Genomic DNA, 22,946 nt, shown 5'->3' on the forward strand with positions numbered 1-22,946 from the left:
TAGTCCTAACAAGTCTTGAAAATATCATAACCATTTTTCCATGAAGAATAGTTTTCAATTGGACAAGTTATACGATATACCCTTATAAAAGTGACTCCTTCACTTTAAATAGATTTCTTTCCTGTTGACCACAGAGGTATAGAAGTCAAAACACTCCTTTATCAATCACAACTGATAAGATGCTAGCAATATGTATTCTTTTTGGTATTTTTTTTGTTAGGATCTTTAAAGTTTAAAAATAAAACAGATTATTTAACAATTACCAGTCTGTCCATAGGCAAAGATACATGCATTGTAGCCATCAAAAGCATTCTGAAGGATATTCTCCCCAAGGCACTTGAAAACATCATCTTGACCTGAAAGAATGACAGAGAAAAAGGTAGGATGTTTTAAGCCAAAACTACATATGAACAATTAAAAAAACAAAAAACAAACGTAACTCTCAAAAATGCACTTTTTTTCTCAGCTTGTTTATCTACCAAACAAGATTTTTAAACTTGATGAGTGCTTCCAAAGGCTTATGTCTTTCAGAAATATCTAGTTATTAGCACATAACAGAAAATGAGTGAAAAGTTCCTGATAATATGAACTTGAATCAACACCGGCCAAAAAAAAACCAATGAACTGCTAATTTTATAAACAATGATTATAAATATCTGAAATGTACACTTGGGACCTAGGTGGATCTGAATTTAACTATGTACCACTCAGCCAAGGCTTTATTCAGTGTGTACTAAAGTTCAAAATAATCATATATATCAATTCCCTCTCCTTTTCCTCAACGATAATGTTTAATTACAGGGTCTACAATACATACCAGCTGGGAGAGGGAGGAAGGTCTGGGACATTTCTTCTAGCTTTCAACCATGGACATAAATAGTAGGGTCCAATTCCCCTCCACAGGCTAAATTAAATATGTCAATAACCAAACGTGGCCTTGACAAGTTATTCAACCTCTTTGGGCCCTGAATATAATATGAAAGAACTGGATGCTGTTATGCTTGTTACATTTTGAACGCTATAAACAGCATTCCATTAGGCCTCACTTTCTAGCTCATTTACAAGATCCATTCATCCTCATCACACTTGTGATTCTGAAGCAATCCTCAGAGTCATCACTGGGCCAGCCAGCCCAAATTAACCTTAACTTTTGGAAACAGCTGTAGTACTACTGTTTTTCATGATAAAGGCCAATACAATATTTAAAAGATTGCTTAGAAATGGGTGTCATAAGCAGTTAGGAATAAAGGAAATATATGGTTATCATTGTAGTCTTTTTTTTTTAGATTTTTTTTTTTTTAATTTGGCTGTCGCCGTAGTCTTTTTTTTTTTTTTTTTTGCGGTACACTGGCCTCTCACCGCTGTGGCCTCTCCCGTTGTGGAGCACAGGCTCTGGACGCGCAGGCTCAGCGGCCATGGCTCACGAGCCCAGCCGCTCTGCGGCATGTGGGATCTTCCCAGACCAGGGCACGAACCCGTGTCCCCTGCATCGGCAGGTGGATTCCCAACCACTGTGCCACCAGGGAAGCCCCTGTCGCTGTAGTCTTAAACTTGTAGTGAAAAGGGGCTTGAGACAATCATCATTGAGGAGAATAAAAGAATAGACTCCCAGAGCAAATTTAGAGAGGATATGGCATATTCCTCTCCATTAAAGAGGGAAAAGGGGGACTTCCCTGGTGATCCAGTGGTTAAGAATCCACCTTCCAATGCAGGGGATGCAAGTTCGATCCCTGGTCGGGGAACTAAGATCCCACGTGCCGCGGAGCAACTGAGGCCTAATGCCTCAACTACTGAGCCTGTGTGCCTCACTTAGAGAGAAGCCCACGTGCCACAACAAAGAGCCTGCTTGCTCTGGAGCCCAGCACCACAACTAGAGAGAAGCCCACGCACCACAAGGAAGAGCCTGCGTGCCGCAATGAAAGATCCCACATGCCACAACGAAGATCCTGCATGTCACAACAAAGATCCTGCAACTAAGACCCACCTCAGCCAAAAATAAAATTAAAAAAAAAAAAAAAAAGAGTGAAAAGGGACACTGAAAGCCTAAGTGATTTACTGAAAGTCAGAGACAGGAGTGGAGCTTGGATTAAGCTCAAGGTTTCCTTTCCTCCTTGGCTAGAGTTCTTTCATTACACCAAGCTGCCTCTCTAGACCATATTACAAACATCTAAGGGAATCTACGTAGCTACTGCATGCCATGGTAATGTGTAAGGCCCAGGGATGCGTGTAAGACAACCTCAACTGTGTACGCTGTTAATCTAACTTTATCATCTTATACCGACAACAGTATACCATGAATCTCCCATTTCCCAATCAACGTTAAATCTCTAATAGCAAAGACTGGAGGAAGTTCTCTATGTAGTTTCTAAAATTACACAAAATACTACTATGATACTTTATAGGAAAAATACTAAAACACCTTTCTATATTATCAGTAGTTAATAGGATGCTGGACTCTTACCTGCATACTTTTCTCTGACAGATTCATCCATAGACCAGAAACAATGATCATATGCAAATACCTGTTGAAAAACAAAAATAATAAAGTTTGCATTAAGAACAAAACTGTAACATACTTATAATGTTATAACAATGTCATGACACTGATAACATTGTTCATAACAGTGAAATAAAAACAACTTCCTGTCTTACAATGGAGGTTAGTTATTTATGGTACAGTCTTACAACAGGCAAGTAAGCACCCTATAGATGATATAGATCTTTATTTCACATGGAAAACTTTTCACAATGTTAAGTGAAAAGGGAGGAGGTTACAAAGCAATATGTATAATATGATGGCTATTAGACACACACACAGTTACATATATAAAAGCTTATTACTGCACGATAAGATTAGTGATATCTTTGTTTTCTTCTTTATGCTTTTATGTATTCTCTACATTCTTTTCTCATCAGAGAAAACAAAGATTTTTTTTTAAACAAAATGTAAAGATGATTACTACAGCATGTTGAGAACGCATATTCTTTAAATAAACTATAACATGCCCATGGTCGATGCTGTGTAGCTTCAAGAGCATAGAAGACTAAGATTCATATATTAATGTAAAAGCTATGAAAGTCTGGCCCATGATCTCATATCTGTACAAAAATCGACATACATAAAAAGTAGGAAGAATATACATTGGAAATATTAGTAATACATATTGCTACTTCGTGGGATATCACAAACGATTTGTTTCGATCTTTTATTTTACTACTTTCTAAAATATGTTTGTTTTTTTTTTACTTTCAGAAGTCTTTTTCACCGATTATATTTTTAATTTTTTGGATTTCATGTTTTACAATTTAGTCTTTTTAAGGATTTTAAGTGTTTTTAAATTCATTTCAGTTTGCATTTCAAACTCCCACTTTTGGAGTTTGTTGCCTCACTTCCTGATGACAGGTTTCCTCTTGTGCTTTATATGTTAGTTTGCAAGTACATCTGAATTGGGAGTTTGCATTTTATGGTTTACATGATTGCCTGTTTTTTCCCTCCCCCTTTGGCCCCCCTTTACATGAATAGTTACACTGCCACTCCCAGCTACTGAAGCCCAGATTTGGGTCCTTCCAAAGCCCAATGTCTCTACTCCCTCCTACTTAACACAGTAATTGGCTCAATGTTGGTGGCCAGAAATCCTTTTTTCTTTTAATATATATAATTTTTTTTCCTAAATTTATTCATTTATTTATTTTTGGCTGCGTTGGGTCTTCGTTGCTGTGCACGGGCTTTCTCTAGTTGCGGCAAGTGGGGGCTACTCTTCGTTGTGGTGCATGGGCTTCTCACTGTCACGGCTTCTCTTGTTGCGGAGCACAGGCTCTAGGCGCGTGGGCTTCAGTAGTTGTGGCACTTGGGCTCAGTAGTTGTGGCTCGCGGGCTCTAGAGCACAGGCTCAGTAGTTGTGGCGCACGGGCTTAGTTGCTCCACGGCATGTGGGATCTTTCCGGACCAGGGCTCAAACCCATGTCCTCTGCGTTGGCAGGCGGGTTCTTAACCACTGCCCCACCAGGGAAGCCCCAAAAATCTTTTTTTAAGCCTTCTTTCCTGATGGAGCCTCACCCAAATCAGTTTTCTTATGGTGAGCTTCTCTGGTCCTCAACCCATACATAGGATCCCCTCTAGTCTGCAAGGGTTGAACCTCCAATCCTCCGAAAACCTGTGTCTGATCTCAAGGCCCAGTAAATATGCTACTTCAGCCCCAGCCTGCTGCTGGTCCCTGCAGTGACATATGTTGTTTTTGAATATAATGACATGATTTTAATATTTTAAAATGTCTTATCTGTCCCTGCTATGAGTTTGGAGTTGGCAGAAGAATGTTTCTGTGTGAACTCACAAGGCTATCATGTGGACCAGAGGTCTAAGAGTTACATTATTTTAAAGAGGAAATTAGATTAGGATGGTAAATTAAGTATGCATGCCTATATCCACCTCTACTTGAAATTAACACAAAATGATGGAGAGAGGGAGGGAAAGAGCCTAAAAGGGAAAGAAGCAGGGAAAGGAGAGCAAGTTTTTGAAATCAAGATTGCTCGCTTATACCTGGACCAGAAACTGAGAAGCCTTGAAAAACAGCTGCAATGAGACTGGTGCGGTGTGAGATGGGGACCACAGGCCAAATCACGGCAGGAGGAGATGGCTGCAAAGCTAAGAGCAATTCCAGGAGTGCAGCAGGAAAACAGCTCAGTGAGTGGCTAGGGGCCCTGGGGGCAACCGAAAGGGCAACTGGCTAGAAACACCTTTAGAGCAAGGAAGGATCAGAACACCCACATCTTTGTGCAAAACAGTGGCACGAGGCATTTGTTCCCTGGGGTGGGGCAGTGATGGGGAAGCAAGGCCAAAAAGGTAGGCAGAAGCCCAATGACGGACAACACCCCAGAGGAGGTGGGAACCCTGGAGCCCAGAAGCCATCCACCCAGCCTCAGCACTATGTGGTACATTACTAATCCTCAACATTTTTCCAGAGCTAAACATGTGTCTGTCAACAGTGGTGGCTCCCTATGTTAGCAATTCTCCAACAGAAAGGGGAGGAAAAGAAGAAGGAAGATAGAAGGTGGTCCCAAAGGACTGTGGACCAAAACCTCCAATGGGGGCAGCTTCTCCAGCTACACTCGTCAGCAGGGAGAGATTAAATAAGATGTGAAGCTCAAATTAAGTTTCTTCTGTTCTAACGTTCAGCTCTCATCTCTCAGCACTTTATTTGATTCTGCTCTTACCAAGCTTAAGTGGACACCATCCTGATTCTTTGCTTGTAAGCTTAGCTCACACTTGAACAGTCCATCTGTGTGAACATCTCAGAGATCAGGCTCTAAATGGCACTCCTCTCCCTACGACTGTGGGTTTTTCCTTTCTTTTCTTTCTTTTTTAAATTCAGGGAGTTGGGCTTCCCTGGTGGCGCACTGGTTGAGAATCTGCCTGCTAATGCAGGGGACACGGGTTTGAGCCCTGGTCTGGGAAGATCCCACATGCCACGGAGCAACTAGGCCCGTGAGCCACAACTACTGAGCCTGCACGTCTGGAGCCTGTGCTCTGCAACAAGAGAGGCCACGATAGTGAGAGGCCCGCGCACCGCGATGAAGAGTGGCCCCCGCTCGCCGCAACTAGAGAAAGCCCTCGCACAGAAACGAAGACCCAACACAGCCAAAATAAATACATTAATTAATAAACTTCTACCCCCAACATCTTCTTAAATTCAGGGAGTTCTTTCACAATTCTTGTTCTCAATTCCAGTAGAGAAGCTACCATTAAAGTAACCGCAACAACAGCTGATACTACACGGGAGGCCCTGGGGTACAAGGAAGTCAAGAAGCTGGTGACCTGCAGGTGGGGAGCTGGGAGCTGAACCCAGCCTTTGAGCGCTCTGTCTGCTCCCCACCAGGCCCTTCACCACAGGCTGGATTCGCTCTCTTCCCCAGTTACAGGAAGGTGCCACAGCCTGGTACAAAGTTGGGAACTAGGAATGCTTAGTTCTTGTTTACTAACAACACTGAATGGTCCTCTTTAAGTTTCAGGAAGTTTGTAAATTATTACAGGTATCTTCCAGCCACAGATTTCCTAAAGCAGACAAGCCCTTTTCTTTCTAAATAAACATTTTTCCTTTAAAATTTAAAAAAAAAAACTTTTTCTAAGTAACAGAGAAGAAACACACATTCATTATAACAAGTCAAATAACACCAAAACATAAGGAATAAAGGTCTCCCATTCACCGAGCATTTTCTCCTTAGAGGGAACCACCATGTTAATAGTGTGGTGTTGGCCCTTCCATATTTTTTACGTCAACACATTTTCTCTAAACGTTAAGATACAGTTGAATTAAATAAAACATGAATAGTTTTTAAATAGTCATGTAATGTTTCCTCACATTTTTACTGCAATCTCCAGCCTCTGTTCCATCAAAAATTAAGAAAACAAAAATAATCTGGCATCTTTTCACAGAAAAGATAAAACTAATGAAATTAGTTCTACATATATAAAGAAGTCAGTGCCATATTAAACTTCTTTTTTTTAATCATTCAGAGTCCCAAGTGACAAGTCTATACATACTTTAGCAACAATAACAGAAAATGGAATTACAGTTCAACCACGGACTCTTAAACCAAACTCCAAGAATGTAGATAAAAATCTAAATTTCCTGGAAAATTCCAGAGAATGATCAATTCAATAATACAGTCCTTGTGCCTACTTCGGCACAACTACATTTCCTAAGAGATACAGGAACTGACCCACCCCACCGAAGTTTCTTTAGAATCTGGGCTCAAATCTCAGATGAAAGCATATTCCCTTGAGGAAGCTGTGGGCCAGGGCAGGTTTCTGTTGGCCTGAGAATGTGTCCCCAGCTGTCCCAGGAGCAACATGGATGAGTCTGCCTGCTATGGTTCTGACCACAGTATGGGACGAGCAGTTTCGAGCCAATCCACGGCGAACAGCAGGGCACAAAAGGAATCTGTGTTGTAGTTGCCAGGAGACTGGACAGAATTGGTCAAAGTACAAATACAGCTTTTCTATAAACCTCTTACACCAATAAATGGCTTTGGATTTATGAACAGGCTGACAGCTTGCATTACTTCTTTTTTTTTTTTTTATAAAAATGCCAGAGAAAATTTTTATTTTTGAGAAGAAAATTACCAGTACTTCAAAAATATGCCCATAAGACCTTTACAAGCATCGCATAATAAACCAAATCTCTTACCTTTGGCTGGCTTCTGAGTTCCCAAAAGAGATGTCATCAATGACATGAAAGAAAAGAGAAAGGGTTTAAAATTTTTTTTTTTAGTTAGAAGATGCTTTTTGAAGGGTAAAACAATAAACATCATGTAAATCTTTATTAAGAATATAAAATATTAACTTTGAAATCATATAGCAATTTGAAATAAAGGATAAATTAATGTCTATTAGCTAGTAGGATAGAATGCTAATTATAGAAACCTAACGTATCTCTCAGGTAGAAGAAAGATTATCTGAGCACCGGATAATTTTTAAAGTCCTAATATTTCTGCTTTCTACCTTTTACTTATCCTTGTATACAACTTGTAAATATTTTTTAAAAATTCTTTACTTTTTAGCATCTGATTTTACTTCCAAGCAGTCTCCTCTGCCTTGATAAAGCAGCAGCTCACTATCTATATAGGACCTTCTGCCAAAAACTTCTGTTCTAAGAAAAAAGGTTAAAGGAACAATTAATTTTTTTTAATTTTTATTTATTTATTTTGGCTGTGCTGGGTCTTCATTTCTGTGCCAGGGCTTTCTCTAGTTGCGTCAAGCGGGGGCCACTCTTCATCGTGGTGCGCGGGCCTCTCACTATCGGGGTCTCCCTTGTTGCGGAGCACAAGCTCCAGACGCGCACGCTCAGTAGTTGTGGCTCACGGGCCTAGTTGCTCCACGGCATGTGGGATCTTCCCAGGCCAGGGCTCGAACCCGTGTCCCCTGCATTGGCAGGCAGATTCTCAACCACTGCACCACCAGGGAAGCCCAGGAACAATTAATGTTTTGCCAGTGAGTGACCAGTTATTCACTTACTACTTATTCCTCTATGCTAACCCAGGTGCCTCCAACCTCTCTCCCTCTGAAAATGCCACTGGCTTACACCTCCTCAGGGTACAGGAATATAACTCAATCCAGTATAATTTTAAGATAGTTTTAAATTTAGAAGCTGTAAGAGAAGCACACAGAGCTCCCTTTACGCAAACTCACCAATTGTTAATATTGCCACGGCTGCTATGTCATTCTTCCCCCCTCCCTCTCTCCCCTCTTCTACACACACACACACACACATTATTTTCTCTTGATCATCTGAAGGTAAGTTACAGACATGCACCTTCAGCCCTAAACACTTCCGTGTATAACTCATAAAAACAATGATGTTCACTCACACAACCACGGGAATAACTGGCCCTTCTCAGAGGATCCAAATGCCAAGTGAAACCTGAAACTTGAAAGGAAACTGTACATGGAAATACTTCAAATATCTGGACATCTTATGCCTTTGTCTCATAAAATTTTCTTCTAAATTTAATATTTATTTGTATCAAATGATTTCAGATAAGAAGACTAAATTACCAAGGAAAGTAGCAAATGAGTGACACTTGTCTAACAGATTTTGGAGTAACAGCCAATGTGACTAACACACAAAAGAAAATAATTTCTCTGGGATAGGAGATATGGGGAAACTTCCAAACAAAAAGTCCTGGGAAATACCAGGAGAGATGACTAACATACGCTATCATCGTTCTGTAGGTATTTATAAGCAAAGAAGAATCTCATCAGTTTCAGAAGGCACAGTTATAAGCCCAGCTGGAGGAAAGAACAGAGCCAGCATATATGAAATGCCCACATTAGGCCAGGTACATTGTATGCTACTTCATTTAACTTTCACAATAACTTTGAAAGGTGCTATTATCATTCCAGTTCTACAGATGAAAAACTTAAGGCTCAAGAGTTAAATGAGCTGTCCAAGACACAATAATAATCAGTGATGAATCTGGGATGCAAAAGTAGTTCTTCCGAATCCCAAGTCGATGTTTTCTTCCTCTCCCACACTGGTCAAAACAGTCTCGTCAAGTTTCTCCTAGACTTAAGAATCTATGAGTCATACATTAACAACTGTGCTCCTGGTAACAGAAACATTTCCCAATGTATTAGTTTCCTCCATTCTAATTATTACCCAATAAAAGGTCACCACTTGGTGCTTATGCCAGTGTAAGTTTACTTATTCATTATATTTATAAAAACTCCAGACTGTCTTTTCTGAGAGGAAAAATAAGATGTTTAGCATGATATTTTAAGTAAAACATTTTTATACAAAAATCAGCTCTTCCTAAAAGACAACCAACAAATATGAAATTCAACAATATATGATACACAGCAGAAGAATCCATGGGACTAACCTGAATGTAGAACATGATAATAAAAACAGAAACAAACCAGTAAATTAATTACAGAGCTAAGTTTCCAGCTAGGGATTCTGGTGGCTCTAACAGTAATGCTCAAATAACCTACAGAGCCATTGGAAACCCAAAGATGTAATTACAGCTCTGTACAAAAATAAATAAGTAAATTAATTAATTAAACAAAACCTTTCAACTTGTAGCTGCAATCCAATACGGCAATGCCTCACTATTCCAAAATCCCTTATTTAGAAACCTCAGCTATCCAGATCACAGTGGAGATTTAAGAAGCAGAGAAAACCAGCCCCTTGACCAATCAAGAGAGATGTCATAAAGTAGAAGCATGAGAGTCTGAATTTCTGAGTTTCTGTTGTTGTTGTTACTTAAGTTCATTTTGAATTTCCACACTTACAAAAAGTTCCAAAAACAGTACAAAGAACTCCCGTGTACCCTTCACCCAGCCTCTCAAAATGATAACATCTTATTAAAACCACAGTTACAATTATCAAAACCAGGAAATTAACCATCAACACAAGATTTATGAAATAATCTAGAGCCAACCTTACACAAATTTCTTCCCAACTGCCCCCTTGATGTCCTTTGTCAGGTCCAGGATCACACACTGCAGTTGTCACGCCTCCTCCAACTGGGGATGGTTTGTCTCTCATGACCCTGACACCTGGAGAGTCCTGGGCAGTTACTCTGTAAAATGTCCCTCAATCTGGGTTTGTCTAATGCTTCCCCATGACTAAATTCACGTTATGCATTTTGACAGGCGCCAAAGAAGCAATGTTGTGCCCTTCTAAGTACATCAATACCAGAAGGCACATCACTATGGAGAACAGTATGGAGGTTCCTTAAAAAACTAAAAATAGGATTGCCATATGATCCAGCAATCCCACTCCTGGGCATATATCCAGAAAAGACAAAAACTCTAATTTGAAAGATACACGCATACCAATGTTCACAGCAGCACTATTTAAAATAGCCAAGACATGGAAGCAACCTAAATGTCCATCGACAGATGAATGGATAAGAAGACGTGGTACATATATACAATGGAATATTACTCAGCCATAAAAAAGAATGAAATAATGCCATTTGCAGCAACATGGATGGACCGAGAGATTATCATACTAAGTGAACTCAGAAAGAGAAAGACAAATATCATATATCACTTACATGTGGAATCTTAAAGAATGACACTAATGAATGTATTTACAAAATAGACTCACAGACACAGAAAACAAACTATGATTACCAAAAGGGAAGGGAGGGGAGGGATAAATTGGGAATTTGGGATTAACGGATATACACTACTATGTACAAAAATAGATAAACAACAAGGTCCTACTGTATAGCACACAGAACTATACTCAATATCTTGTAACAGCCTATAATGGAAAAGAATCACTTTGCTATACACCTGAAATACTGTAAATCAACTATACTTCAATAAAAAAAAAAATACCAGAAGGTACATGATGTTGTCCAAATCTCACTGCTGATGATGGTGACTCTGGTCACTGGTTACAGTTGTATATACCAGGTCTCTCCACTGTAACATTACTAGTTTTCCCTCTGTACCCTTCTTGGGGTGGGGTCGGTGATATTTTAAGACCATGTAAGCACCCTTTCTCATCATACTTTCACCCATGAATTTTAGCATCCATTGATGAGCCTTGCCCACAACAATTACTGTTCCCCAAATTGTGATTGTCTAGTTACTGAGATGTTAACAGCCCAGGTGGATCAAGATGGGTAGATGTGCTTTTTAGGAAGATGATGTTTCAGAAGACAACAAATGATTTGATTACATATTTTGTAGTTTTATTTTATTTTATTTTAGGCTGTGCCATGCGGCTTGCAGAATCTTAGTTCCCTGACCAGGGATCGAAACCGGGCCCCCTGCAGTGGAAGTGTGGAGTCCCTAACCACTGGACCACCAGGGAATTCCCTGATTACATATTTTGGATAGAACTGTTTCTGTGAACAAGCTAGTCACCTCCTCCTTTTTACTCACCTGGTTTAGGAGCTTGTGCTCACTTCTCTTTTCAATAATAAATTACACTATAAAATTAAGTCAAATTAAAGTCCTAATCTTTAGAATGCCACAATATGAAGAAGAAATTTAGTGATTATTTTATATAAGTTAATGATCTTTGGGAATTTTTATCAATACTTCTGACCATGACAAAAATAAAATTAATAGAGTCCAAAAATAAACCACAAAGTACTGTATATGTGTAAAACAAAACTATATCAGAACTATGAGTTATAAATCAATTACTGCTGTCAACTACCAAAATCAAACGTTATATCCAAATATCATCACCTCTTTTAACTTTAAAGATTTAAGTTTCTGAAACGTTCACAATTAGAAATATCTGGAATCTCTGTTTTAACAAGATCCCACTCCAACCCGTTCTATAACAGATGTGTTAACATCACAAAGAGTTTATTCTAATACAGCCATACTATATAAAGATATTGTTTCCTTTTCGGACTTAAGCTGGCAGTACCAGCAACCAAACAACAATCTGCGTGATGATCGTTATTTTTTCTTTGTCACCCCTCCCCCGATGTGCTTTTCCATATAAGGAATAAAGCTGACCTGAGTAAAAATTTAGACACTGACTAGACTCACAGAGGAGATTCATCAATCTTTGCTGATCTAGCTAACTTGAAGAAGTACAAATATCACTAAAAGCCCTGGTCACTGTCTCCCCAACATTTAGAATACTACATTCAATTTTGAAGAATAAATTTTAAAAGCATCACTGATAAAGTAGACTATCTTGGAGAATAGCATTCCAGATGTAGAGGGGTTTTAAAATGATACATGTAGCCTGGACCAGGGAAGACTAAAACAAGACATGATGCCATCTTTGGTAGGATCTACTAAAGCAAGTTAAAAGAAAAGGGATAGCTCTTTAATATAAGAATAGTTAGCACTGTGTTAAACAGCCAGCTCACCATTAGTGGAATTATCTGAAGAGAAAACAGGAAAGCATTTGATGAGGATGTTGTAGAAGGAATGAGAAGTTACACTGGATTACTTGTATAGCTCTTTATTTACAGTGAGAAAGCAAACAGTAAGCATTCAACAAGTTATATTCAATATTTCTATCAGGGACACGTGCAGACCACTGGAACATCAGAGGTAACCCAAGCTACAGTTCGACCATTACCTCCCACATCACACCCCTAGAAGAGTCCTCCTCTCCAGTGAGCTACTGTCCTTCCTGCATTCCACATGCCGACACTCAGATGATGCCATCCCTCTAACAACTCTGTTTGTTCAAGCCCTACTCATGTGGGGAAAAGCTCGGATCAAATTCTATCTCCCTCAAGAAGCCTTCCGTAAGAACCCCACCCAAAAGTGAGTTCTCCTTCCCCCATTCCCCCTCTAAGTCAGAACTCTCTACTGCTCATGCATTACCCATCATTCTCACATTATATAAACTTTTTAATATAAATGGGTCATCTCCTCAACTAGACTACAAGCTTCTGAAGGACAGAGTGTGTCTTCTGGCATTTCTCAGTGTCCAACACAAGGCTTTCTGATTCAGCTAATGCTGTTTAAGCTCTCTAGGTGACCTGGCCCCTCCCTCTATCTCAACCACATCTTGGACCATCTTCCTTTCACTCACTGGCCTTTTCTAATTGGCCCAGTGTACACAGTTTTCTAGTCTTGGGGCTCTCATTCATGATTTTCTTTCTGCCTTGAAATCTTGAGGCTAACTCCTACTCATTTGTCGTTTCTCAGCTTAGGTATTATTTCTCTACATGTATCTTTCTTAAACATCCAATCTAAATTAAGTCATGTATGTTATTCTCAATCACAGTATTCCTGATAGAATAAAAACATTTCTACCATCATCTCTGCTCTCTAAAATCATCTCCAAAACAATAAAGCAAACAAGAAACAAATACAAATTGAATCTTCAATGAAACTAGGAGATAGCTATAAATGAAGACAGAAAATGCATCCACAGAATGCCAGAAAGGGTCAGAAATGAGTGGTGCTGAGTATCCCAGAAGATGTGGAGGAAGGGGGCCTAAAAAACCGTAAGAACATTCAGGTCACTAGCTCTGATATATATCCTTGGAGAAACTTCTTTAAATCAAGACAAAAGACAATTCTCTCCAATTAAAATCTTCCACCCACACAAACTACAATTGGTTGAGAACAGAGGGACATCCGAAGAATACAGCCACTGAACCGCAACTGGCATATTTCACAATCAGAAAACGTTAGAAAGATGTTTAATAAATTCCATAATTTCAAGTTACCATATACTGAGAGAGCATCATTCAAAGAATACACTATTAACTCAATCAATCATTTGCGAATCATCTGTCAAACACACAAGCAGAGTAAGTTTTAATTCACTGTCCACTTTCACTACAAGGAAGTTTAAATCTGACCAAAGAATTAAATCAATATTAGTTCATTTGTGTGGTTTTTTTAATAAAATATATTTCACATGATAGGTTAACAGAGTAATACACATTCATTTTAAAAATTACATGTTAAAATAACTTCAAGGCATGCACAGAGATTAGGATAGATTATTGAAATACTCAGATTTGGACTATTCTAACTGTGGAATACTGGAGATACAAGCTTAGCATAGAGTTATTTTCATGGAATAATAACTGAGCACCAAGCACTACATTAAGTACTTTATATTCATCATAGTAATAACCCTATGAGATATCCTCATTTTACACCTGAGTCACTTAGCATTCTGAAATTAACACAGCTAGTGGAGGTGGAATTAAGATTCAAACTGGTGTGTGCCTGATCCAAAGCCTACATTCAAGCTGCTGGGGCCAAACACAAGGCACCCAGACGATCACTTCCCCATTTCAAGCTATGGCGAACATCACTAATGAATCACAACACTCCTGCTCTTCATTAAAAGAAACTTTATAATCTACGGCACCCTTGGAGGGAAGTGCTAAAAAGACCATTAAATATTAAAATAATGCTGGGACTTCCTTGGTGGTCCAGTGGGTAAGACTCCATGCTCCCAATGCAGGGGGCCTGGGTTCGATCACTGGTTGGGGAACTAGATCCCGCATGCACGCCACAACTAAGAAGTCCACATGCCGCAACTAAGAGTCCACATGCCGCAACTAAGAGTCCACATGCCGCAAATGAGACCCAGTGCAACATACATACATACTTACATAAATAAATAAATATTTTAAAAAATAAAAAATAGGGCTTCCCCAGTGGTGCAGTGGTTAAGAATCTGCCTGCCAATGCAGGGGACACCAGTTTGATGCCTGGTTTGGGAAGATCCCACATGCCACGGAGCAACTAAGCCCGTGTGCCACAACTACTGAGCCTGTGCTCTAGAGCCCGTGAGCCACAACTACTGATACCGTGAACCACAACTACTGAAGCCCATATGCCTAGAGCCTGTGCTCCACAACAAGAGAAGCCACCGCAATGAAGAGCCCATGCACCGCAATGAAGAGTAGCCCCCGCTCACTGCAACTAAAGAAAGCCCATGCGCAGCAACAAAGACCCAAACGCAGCCATAAATAAATAACTTTTTTAAAAAAATAATAAAATAATGCTAAATATGTCAGAGAATAAAGCAATTAGAAATAAGATATTTGGAAATTACTTAGAAAATTTACAAAAATAAGTGTCACAAGATGAACAGAATATTTTCACTGTAAGCTTCCAAATCAAATTTGAAATTGTATTTTTAATCAATTTTAATTACACTATTAATATTAATCTCTTCTCCCAAAAACTAACTTGGATTTAACTGCTACATGTCACAGACCCAAATATTCTACCATTTTTCTACCAAAAGTAAAACCTGAAATTTGAAAGGAAAAAAGACACCTATTCTTCACCATACAATTATGGCAGCCTTTTTCTTCTTTTTTTTTTGTAAGCAGGGAATGTGTTTTACCTCATAACATTTCCCAAAAGAAAGGCTTTATGTCACCCAAAATAAACCATGCTTCCATCATTTCCATGTTTGTAAATGTTTATTTTAATAGGCAAAGGAATAACAGAGAAAGTAAAATAAACAAAAGCCTTGGTCATTTGTGGAATGAAGAAAAGAGTGAAGACATGGAAAGAGGAAAAGGATTAAGGATTAAGTTGAGGCCACTAGCAGGAAGTGGTAACATTTTACAGCCTAAGAAAAAAGCAGTAGAAATAGATATTTTGAGGAACCAAATATGCCTGCAACAGCAAAACCAGAAATCCCGGTATTAGAAAGGATTCCTTAAACTACAAGCATCTGCACAGTCACCCCGGTTTCTTCATACTTTGTGTGAACTAACTAGCCAATTGGTTAACTGAAGGTAAAATTGACCACCAATTGGCTGCTGAAGGAAGACTGGAAGAGGAGTTGAGTACTAAATAAGCCACAGAGGACTGAGAGTTCAGTTAAACCTTGGCATTTTCTTAAAAGTTACCAATTCTGATGTCTTTAAAAAATCAATAGTTTTAAAGATATAAATAATCTAATATATTCTAAATATCTGATTATGTAGTTTTAACAATTTTATTGACATATAATTTATATACCATAAAATCATCCATTTTAAGTGAACAATTCAATGACTTTTAGGAAATGTATAGAATTGTGCACCCCCCGTCCCCCATGCAATCTAGTTTGAGAACATTTCCGTCACTCCAAAAAGTTCCCTCAAGCCTGACTGCACTCAATCCCAGGTCCTTCCCCCAGCCCCAAACAACCAGTGATCTGCTTTCTGTCCATCTTCTTTTGTGGACATTTCCTATAAATGGAATCATACAATATGTGGTCTTTTGCATCTGGTGTCTTTCACTGAGGCATGTTTTGAGGTTCATCCGTGCTGTAGCATGTTATCAGTTCTCTGTTCCTTTTTATTCCGGGTGAATAGTACTTTGTTTATCCACTCAGTAGTTGACAGGCATTTAGACTGTTTCCAGTTTGGGGCTATTATGAATAGTGCTGCTATGAACATTCAAGAACAAGTCTTTATGTAGACACTTATTTTTATTTCTATATATCTATGCAAGTATAGATACCTAAGAGAAGAACTGTTGGGTCATAGGGTTAGTGTATATCTACCTTTATGGGAAACAATCAAACTGTTTTCCTAAATGTGTGTACCAGGTTACATGTCCACCATCAACATGTGAGAGTCACAGGTGCTCTGTACCTTCACCATCACTTAGCACTGTCTGCCTTACATATATATATAGCCATTCAAGTGGATGTGAAGGTGGCATCTCGCTGAGATTTTAACTTGCATCTCCATAATGACCAATGAGGTTTGAGAGCCTTTTAAGATGTGCTTATATTTCATTTTAAAGAACAGAAAAATTCTCACAATCTAGTTTCTATCCATATTTTTAAAGTATTATAAGGACTGACAAACTCCTGATCAAATCCACGCTTTTTCCTTATTTTCATTCATATTTATTTCTCTGTATCATTTCTAACTATTACTTCATTCACTGCTTTTACCTCTTTAACCACTTCTGAATTTCTTCATGTTTTTTTGTGTAGACATTCATTTTTATCTCCGTTGGACACCTAAGAGTAAAACTTTTGGGTCTTACGGTCAGCATAAATTTAACTTCACATTTACTACTTGTTTTATGATCTGTATGTGCAAAACTACCCATTTGAAATTCAGGTCAATCTTTTTAGGACCAAGCTCAGTATGTTAGATTTTATTTTAGTAAATTTTATTTAATTACCAATGCCCACACTGGATGATTCAACACATACACTTGAGTCATTATGCCAAAGTCATTCTTATTGCTTTACGTCTTGAGTTTCTAACTATTCCAGGCCTATAATCAGATGGCACCATGAACTTAACAGTTGAAATCCCCAAGAAGCTTGCAATATAGTTGATAAGATAACAAATCATTAGATATTGAAGACGTCTTCATGGCATGATGCTGTAGGGAAAACTACTCTACACTAGCAGTTAGACACCCTTCACTCAGTTTCCCTTCTGCCTTGCTTTAGCTTTGTGATCCCGGGGCCACTTAACCTCATCAAACCTCTCTGCTACTTCAGGAACCAGGCTACCACCTACATAATCTACTTCACACCACGCAATATCCTATGTGGTGGGGAAAGAATGTGGCTTGGGAACTAGGCAGATGTGGGTTCAAATCTAGACTCGATACAGTTTGTGCTCTTACCAGGTCCACACTATGCATTCCATGTATTATTGTCTTGAATCCTCACAACAACACTAAAGGATAGATCCTGTTATCATCCTCATTTTACAAGTGAGGAAACTGAGGCTCAGAAGATTAAGCAACTTGCTCAAGTCGATGATTAAATATTGGATTGAGGATTCAAACCAAGGCAGAAGCAATACTCTGCTGAAGGGACACCATCAAAAACATGTAGGTCAGGGGCTTCCCTGGTGGCGCAGTGGTTGAGAGTCCGCCTGCCGATGCAGGGGACACGGGTTCGTGCCCTGGTCCGGGAAGATCCCACATGCCGCGGAGCGGCTGGGCCCGTGAGCCATGGCCGCTGAGCCTGAGCGTCCGGAACAGGAGAGGCCACCACAGTGAGAGGCCCGCGTACCGAAAAACAAACAAACAAACAAACAAACATGTAGGTCTTGTGAAATCATCAATACTGAGTTTTCTTTCCAGGAGCAAGCTGCTGAAGTAAATTCTGTGTAGTGGCTCACCCTTCTCTGTATTAATTTTTCGTGCTTCTGTTTCTGTCTTTCTCTCTTTCATAAAGTCTTGTTTCCTGAATAGGCAAACAAACCTCAAGGAAATATGCTCTAATCCCCAAGTAGACCAAGTGGTACATGGGGAAGGGGAACGCAGGTAGAAAAGACTTGTCGAGCCTACCTAACAAACAAGCAAAATACATCAAGTTTTGTGCAACATGGAGTGGGGGAGGGGATGACACTTGACCTGGGAAATGGCTTAGAGCAGAACAAAAAAGGCACCTACATCCTTTGGTTATTTCATATCCCAAGATACAACCAACTAACACTTAAGAAGCAGTATGGCTTCAGAATTTAGGGCATTCTTCAACTAAACTAAAACGTTGTGAAGAAAGCAGCAGCAATCTTTTAAGGCATTAATTTCAAGGACAAAGAAGAAAGCACTGGAAGCTTTTGAATGCAAATTTAGACTCTTGGAAATATAAAAGTAAATGAAGATATGAACTCTTAAATTTAAAAAACAATCTGCATACAACATATAGGTAACAAATACTGCATACAGGAGGTATACTTGCAAATTAGTTTTGTACACTCACCTTCGTACATGAGTGTGCCTGCAATAACCAAACAGTATACCCAAATATTAACCAGTATTACCATTTCCCAGTAGTGTAAAAGAGACTTGCCTAAGAAACTTGCTTGTATAAAACTGCTGAAATTATTTTTAAAGCATTCCACAAGTCTAAGTCTGTATTTTTTCATATCTTTATTACAAGAGAAGCTATCTTTTGTTACTGTGTGTCAATTACCTAGTACACTTTAGTTCTAAGCTTCACAACAAGCCCTACTGGTAGGTCCTACACTCTCTATTTTACAGAGTAATAGGGAAAGAATAGCACAGAGAAGTTAATTAATTTGGTCAGTGGCAAAGCTGGGATTCAAACCTAAGTTTCTCATTCTAAAACTATGCTCTTTCTACTGTGCCATTCTGCCTCCCTCTCTCCACGGCAAGCGATGTGGAAGAACAAATTCAAGTCAACTTTGAATGTTTCAGGAAACTTGAGGAAGGATGCTTATTTAAAATGATCTGATGGGGGGGGGGACGGGGGTTGTCTGTTGTTTTTTCCCTTGCCTTCAAACAAAGTAGGCAGCATATGAAAGTGGGCTCTAAATGAGGGAAACCTATGTAGATAAATAGATACAGCGGGACTTCCCTGGTGGCGCAGTGGTTAAGACTCTGCCTGCCAATGCAGGGGACACGGGTTCGAGCCCTGGTCCGGGAAGATCCCACATGCTGTGGAGCAACTAAGCCTGTGCGCCACAACTACTGAGCCTGTGCTCTAGAGCCCGCGAGCCACAACTACTGAAGCCCGCGCACCTAGAGCCCGTGCTCCGCAACAAGAGAAGCCCGCACACCACAACGAAGGGTAGCCCCCACTCGCGGCAACTAGAGAAAGCTCGCGCGCAGCAACAAAGACCCAACACAGGCAAAAATAAAAAATTAAATTAAAAAAAAAATATATATATATATACACTCACACAGTGACACAGAGCTGAAGCTATGTGACCCTCAGGTGCTTAGGTTAAATCTTGTTTGGGGGAAGGCTGTCCTTTCTTCAGCTCTTGCCCAATCTACGCTAACTTCCCAAAAAAAGACCTAGTCTTAACTGAACCAAGAGTGCTAAGGAGAGAACATTTTACTCCTCATCCCTGTGTTTCCGTGTGGAAGAACTCCAAAGAACGCTCCTGAGGCCTCTAAGCCACTCACTCTGTCCTCCTGAGAGGAAGGGTGAACGATCGAGTTAGCAGCGTTCAGGAGAAGGAACCAGTACGTGGGCTCTGCACGTCCACACCACAGGGGAGACCTGCAGTGGCCCGCTGGCCTGGCCAAGTCTGTAATGCACAGGGGAGGTATCAGGAGGCCCACTTGGCCAACAGTCCTAAAGTCCTTTTCTCCAAGAGCTCTCTCAGTATCAGAGGTGAAATGAGATGCAGGAAAACACAGTGGTAAGAGACTGGGCTCTGGAATCCAAGTGCCCGATTTTAAATCCCAGCTCCACCATTTACTGTGTGACTTGGGTAACTAACTTACCTAACCTAACCTCACCTCTCCATGCTCCAGTTTCCCTTATCTGTAAAATGTATATAATAAGAGAATCTATGTCATAGGGTTGCTGTGGAGATTAGAACAGGGCCTAACACATAATAAGTACCAGTTGTGTTTTATTTTTGATTTGTGTATTTCCTGTCTCTATCTTACTGATCCCCATGACTACTTCAGTTCAGAATTGGGGTGGCGGGGGGGAAGGGAGTATTGTGTATGGATTTCCTAAAATCTCAACAGAGAGAATCTCAAAAGTAAGAGAGAGCCTTTGGCTATGGAGGCAAGATGATGCAAATGTCTTATTCTACTCTTCGGTGAACTAGTCTGGAGAAAACTCCAGAATAAAGGCTGGTCCAGAGGAGATAAAGCACTAAGGTGCCCAGTTTAAGATCTCCACCAAAATTCATTTACAATAGTATGATTTTTCCCAGGGCAGAGGGCTGTCGAGACACATCCCCCAAGACGGTTCATTACTTTGCTGTATTATTTGGACCTACCACTCACTAATAATAAATGGTAAAGTTTGGTGGCTTTTTCTAATACCACCGCTCCCCTCTCCCTCTCTTTTATGGGTATCAACTGAATACCCCTTGACCTTCTTAAACTGTTTCCTATCTGAAACACCCCGTGCACCTTGGGACTTTATGAGCACAGTTACATCGTGCTTATCAGAAGGCATAAGAGAATTACAGCATTAAAGATGAAAACATAAGGTTCCCAGAATTCCTTGAACATGTTTCCTTATAACATGCACTACATTGTATCAACTGCTTACAGGTGCACTGGCAGCCGGCCCCCTCCACCCCAGCTCCTCCATCTGGGTATCTCAGCACCTAAATTTAGCCCTGTGCCCGCCAGATTGTAGGCATTCGATGAATGTTTACTGAAATGAGACACTAGGAGTTAGGTTAACCATGACTACATCCTGTTTAAAATCTCTCCTTCTAATCCTCTCCTCAGATCTCCAGATACCACTTTTCCTATGTATATTCTCTGTCAACATCTTGTCCTTCCTGTATTGTTACACATTAGACTCTAAACCACCAGTTTCCTTAAGAAACCATGATCTAAAAATGTAAAAGAGGCAGAAAATGTTAATTCTTCCTCCCTGAATTTCAGATAATAGTTATATAGGAGCAGGTCTGGAGAGCAACCACAAGACAGAAGGCTCTGAGACAGAGATCTTCGGAGAAAATTAACAGAATGGTATCCTAAGAATTTGAAAGAGAAAAATTTAAGAATATGCTAAAGACAATTAAAAAGTAAACAAAATTGCAGGAAAAATAAAAAACTATTCAAGTGAGTCACGGTCTAAAATGTGGTACAATCTGATGTAATCGATGGAATTTGAGAAGAGAATTTATTTAAACTTTATGCTAGAAGACACTCCATCAAATAGCCTATGGGTTGTGATAATGAACCCAGAGAAGGACAAGCAAACCTAACACACCGTTTGGTCTAGCACTGACACAGAGGGATAGATAGATAACTGGATGGATGGATAGATAGATGGATGGATGGATGGATACATCATACATATAAAATAATGTCGACTTACGAATAAAGCAAGTGGGTTACAAAAGGGCATAGAAAGGGGGAAGGGCATGGTCTCATCTTGGTAAAGAAGGAGAGAAGAGACAATGTTTAAAGCTGATTTAATAAGAAATACAGGTTTCAATATGTTCTGTAAAAATACCACAGAAATGACCAAAGAAGAAATTACAAAAATATAAAAAGCAAGCAGTAGAAGAAGAGGTAAAAAGCTTGTACATCTAAGCTAAAATCTTCATCAGGGAGTCAATGAATGTATGCCTAAGATTAATCTAGGTATGAACATAGCTGGAGTAATCGTCAAGATTTTTTTGATCATGTACCCCCCAAAAACCGCCTCATACGTTTTTAAGCTGTCATATAAAATTTTTCAAACATGAGTTTAGATAGCTGTAAAGAATATAATTCCTGAAATATTATATTTTAAAATAGAATTCCTTAAATATATTCATTAGAATCCAAGTACCATAAATTTTTGTAAATTTGGATACTCATATTTTATTGCTGATACAATCCACTATTTTTGTTTTAATGAAAAAACTCTCCTTCGGTAGTCAGTAATTTCGTACCTTTACTTCTTTCCCATGAACTCACCCAGTGATGTGAGGTCATATGCCCAGCATCTAAACTGACTTGAGAATTTGAAGGCAAAGAAATTAAACAAAACAAAACAAAACACTCGGCCTCTAAATTCCATTCCACTTTCCGCAAAGTATTTTATCCTAATGTAAAGTCTTTTGTTAACCACTCTATCATTCTTTTCTGCAAAAATATCCATACAGATTAAAATTTTTAATTTCTCTGGTTACTCTTCTTCTGCATTGAGCTATCAATTATTAGCAGCACATGACTGATCAGAACAAAACAAATATATTACAAGTTTTGATAAACACAGCAAGTAAAAATTGCAATGGAAAAGCATCTTATAATGAAACGAGTCCATGGGATGACTGTATCTTACTACTAAAATGAGTCGGCACTGAGTGTTAATTCTATTCCTATTTTCTTTTGTACAGAAGTAAAGCAATGAAAACCTTGCTCAAATATGTAAGAGGATTGGACTGGAAGGAGGTTTGTTATAGTAACATCACAGAAATCTTTGCACTCCTGCCATGGTACATGCCAAAAAAAGACCAAATCACATAATAACCTAACATCAAATATTATATTTAAGGATCTATAAGTTAATGAATCAATTAGGTCTCCTGAAAGCAAAAATTGAAAAGTACCTGAT

General features: G+C 39.3%; 1 protein-coding gene across 1 annotated transcript in view; it reads right to left on the reverse strand.

Annotated features, from left to right (window-relative positions):
* Positions 1-22,946, reverse strand: part of KIF13B (kinesin family member 13B) — a 186,663-nt gene that overhangs the window by 118,352 nt on the left and 45,365 nt on the right. The window contains exons 3-5 of the mRNA XM_082842622.1: positions 7,185-7,197; positions 2,462-2,522; positions 264-356 (exon numbers count right to left, since the gene is read on the reverse strand). Of these exons, the coding sequence (XP_082698748.1) occupies positions 264-356; positions 2,462-2,522; positions 7,185-7,197 (167 nt within the window). The remainder of the gene's footprint in view (positions 1-263; positions 357-2,461; positions 2,523-7,184; positions 7,198-22,946) is intronic.

This window comes from Leucopleurus acutus (assembly GCF_964270905.1).
Source record: "Leucopleurus acutus genome assembly, chromosome: 7".
Lineage (NCBI taxonomy): Eukaryota > Metazoa > Chordata > Mammalia > Artiodactyla > Delphinidae > Leucopleurus > Leucopleurus acutus.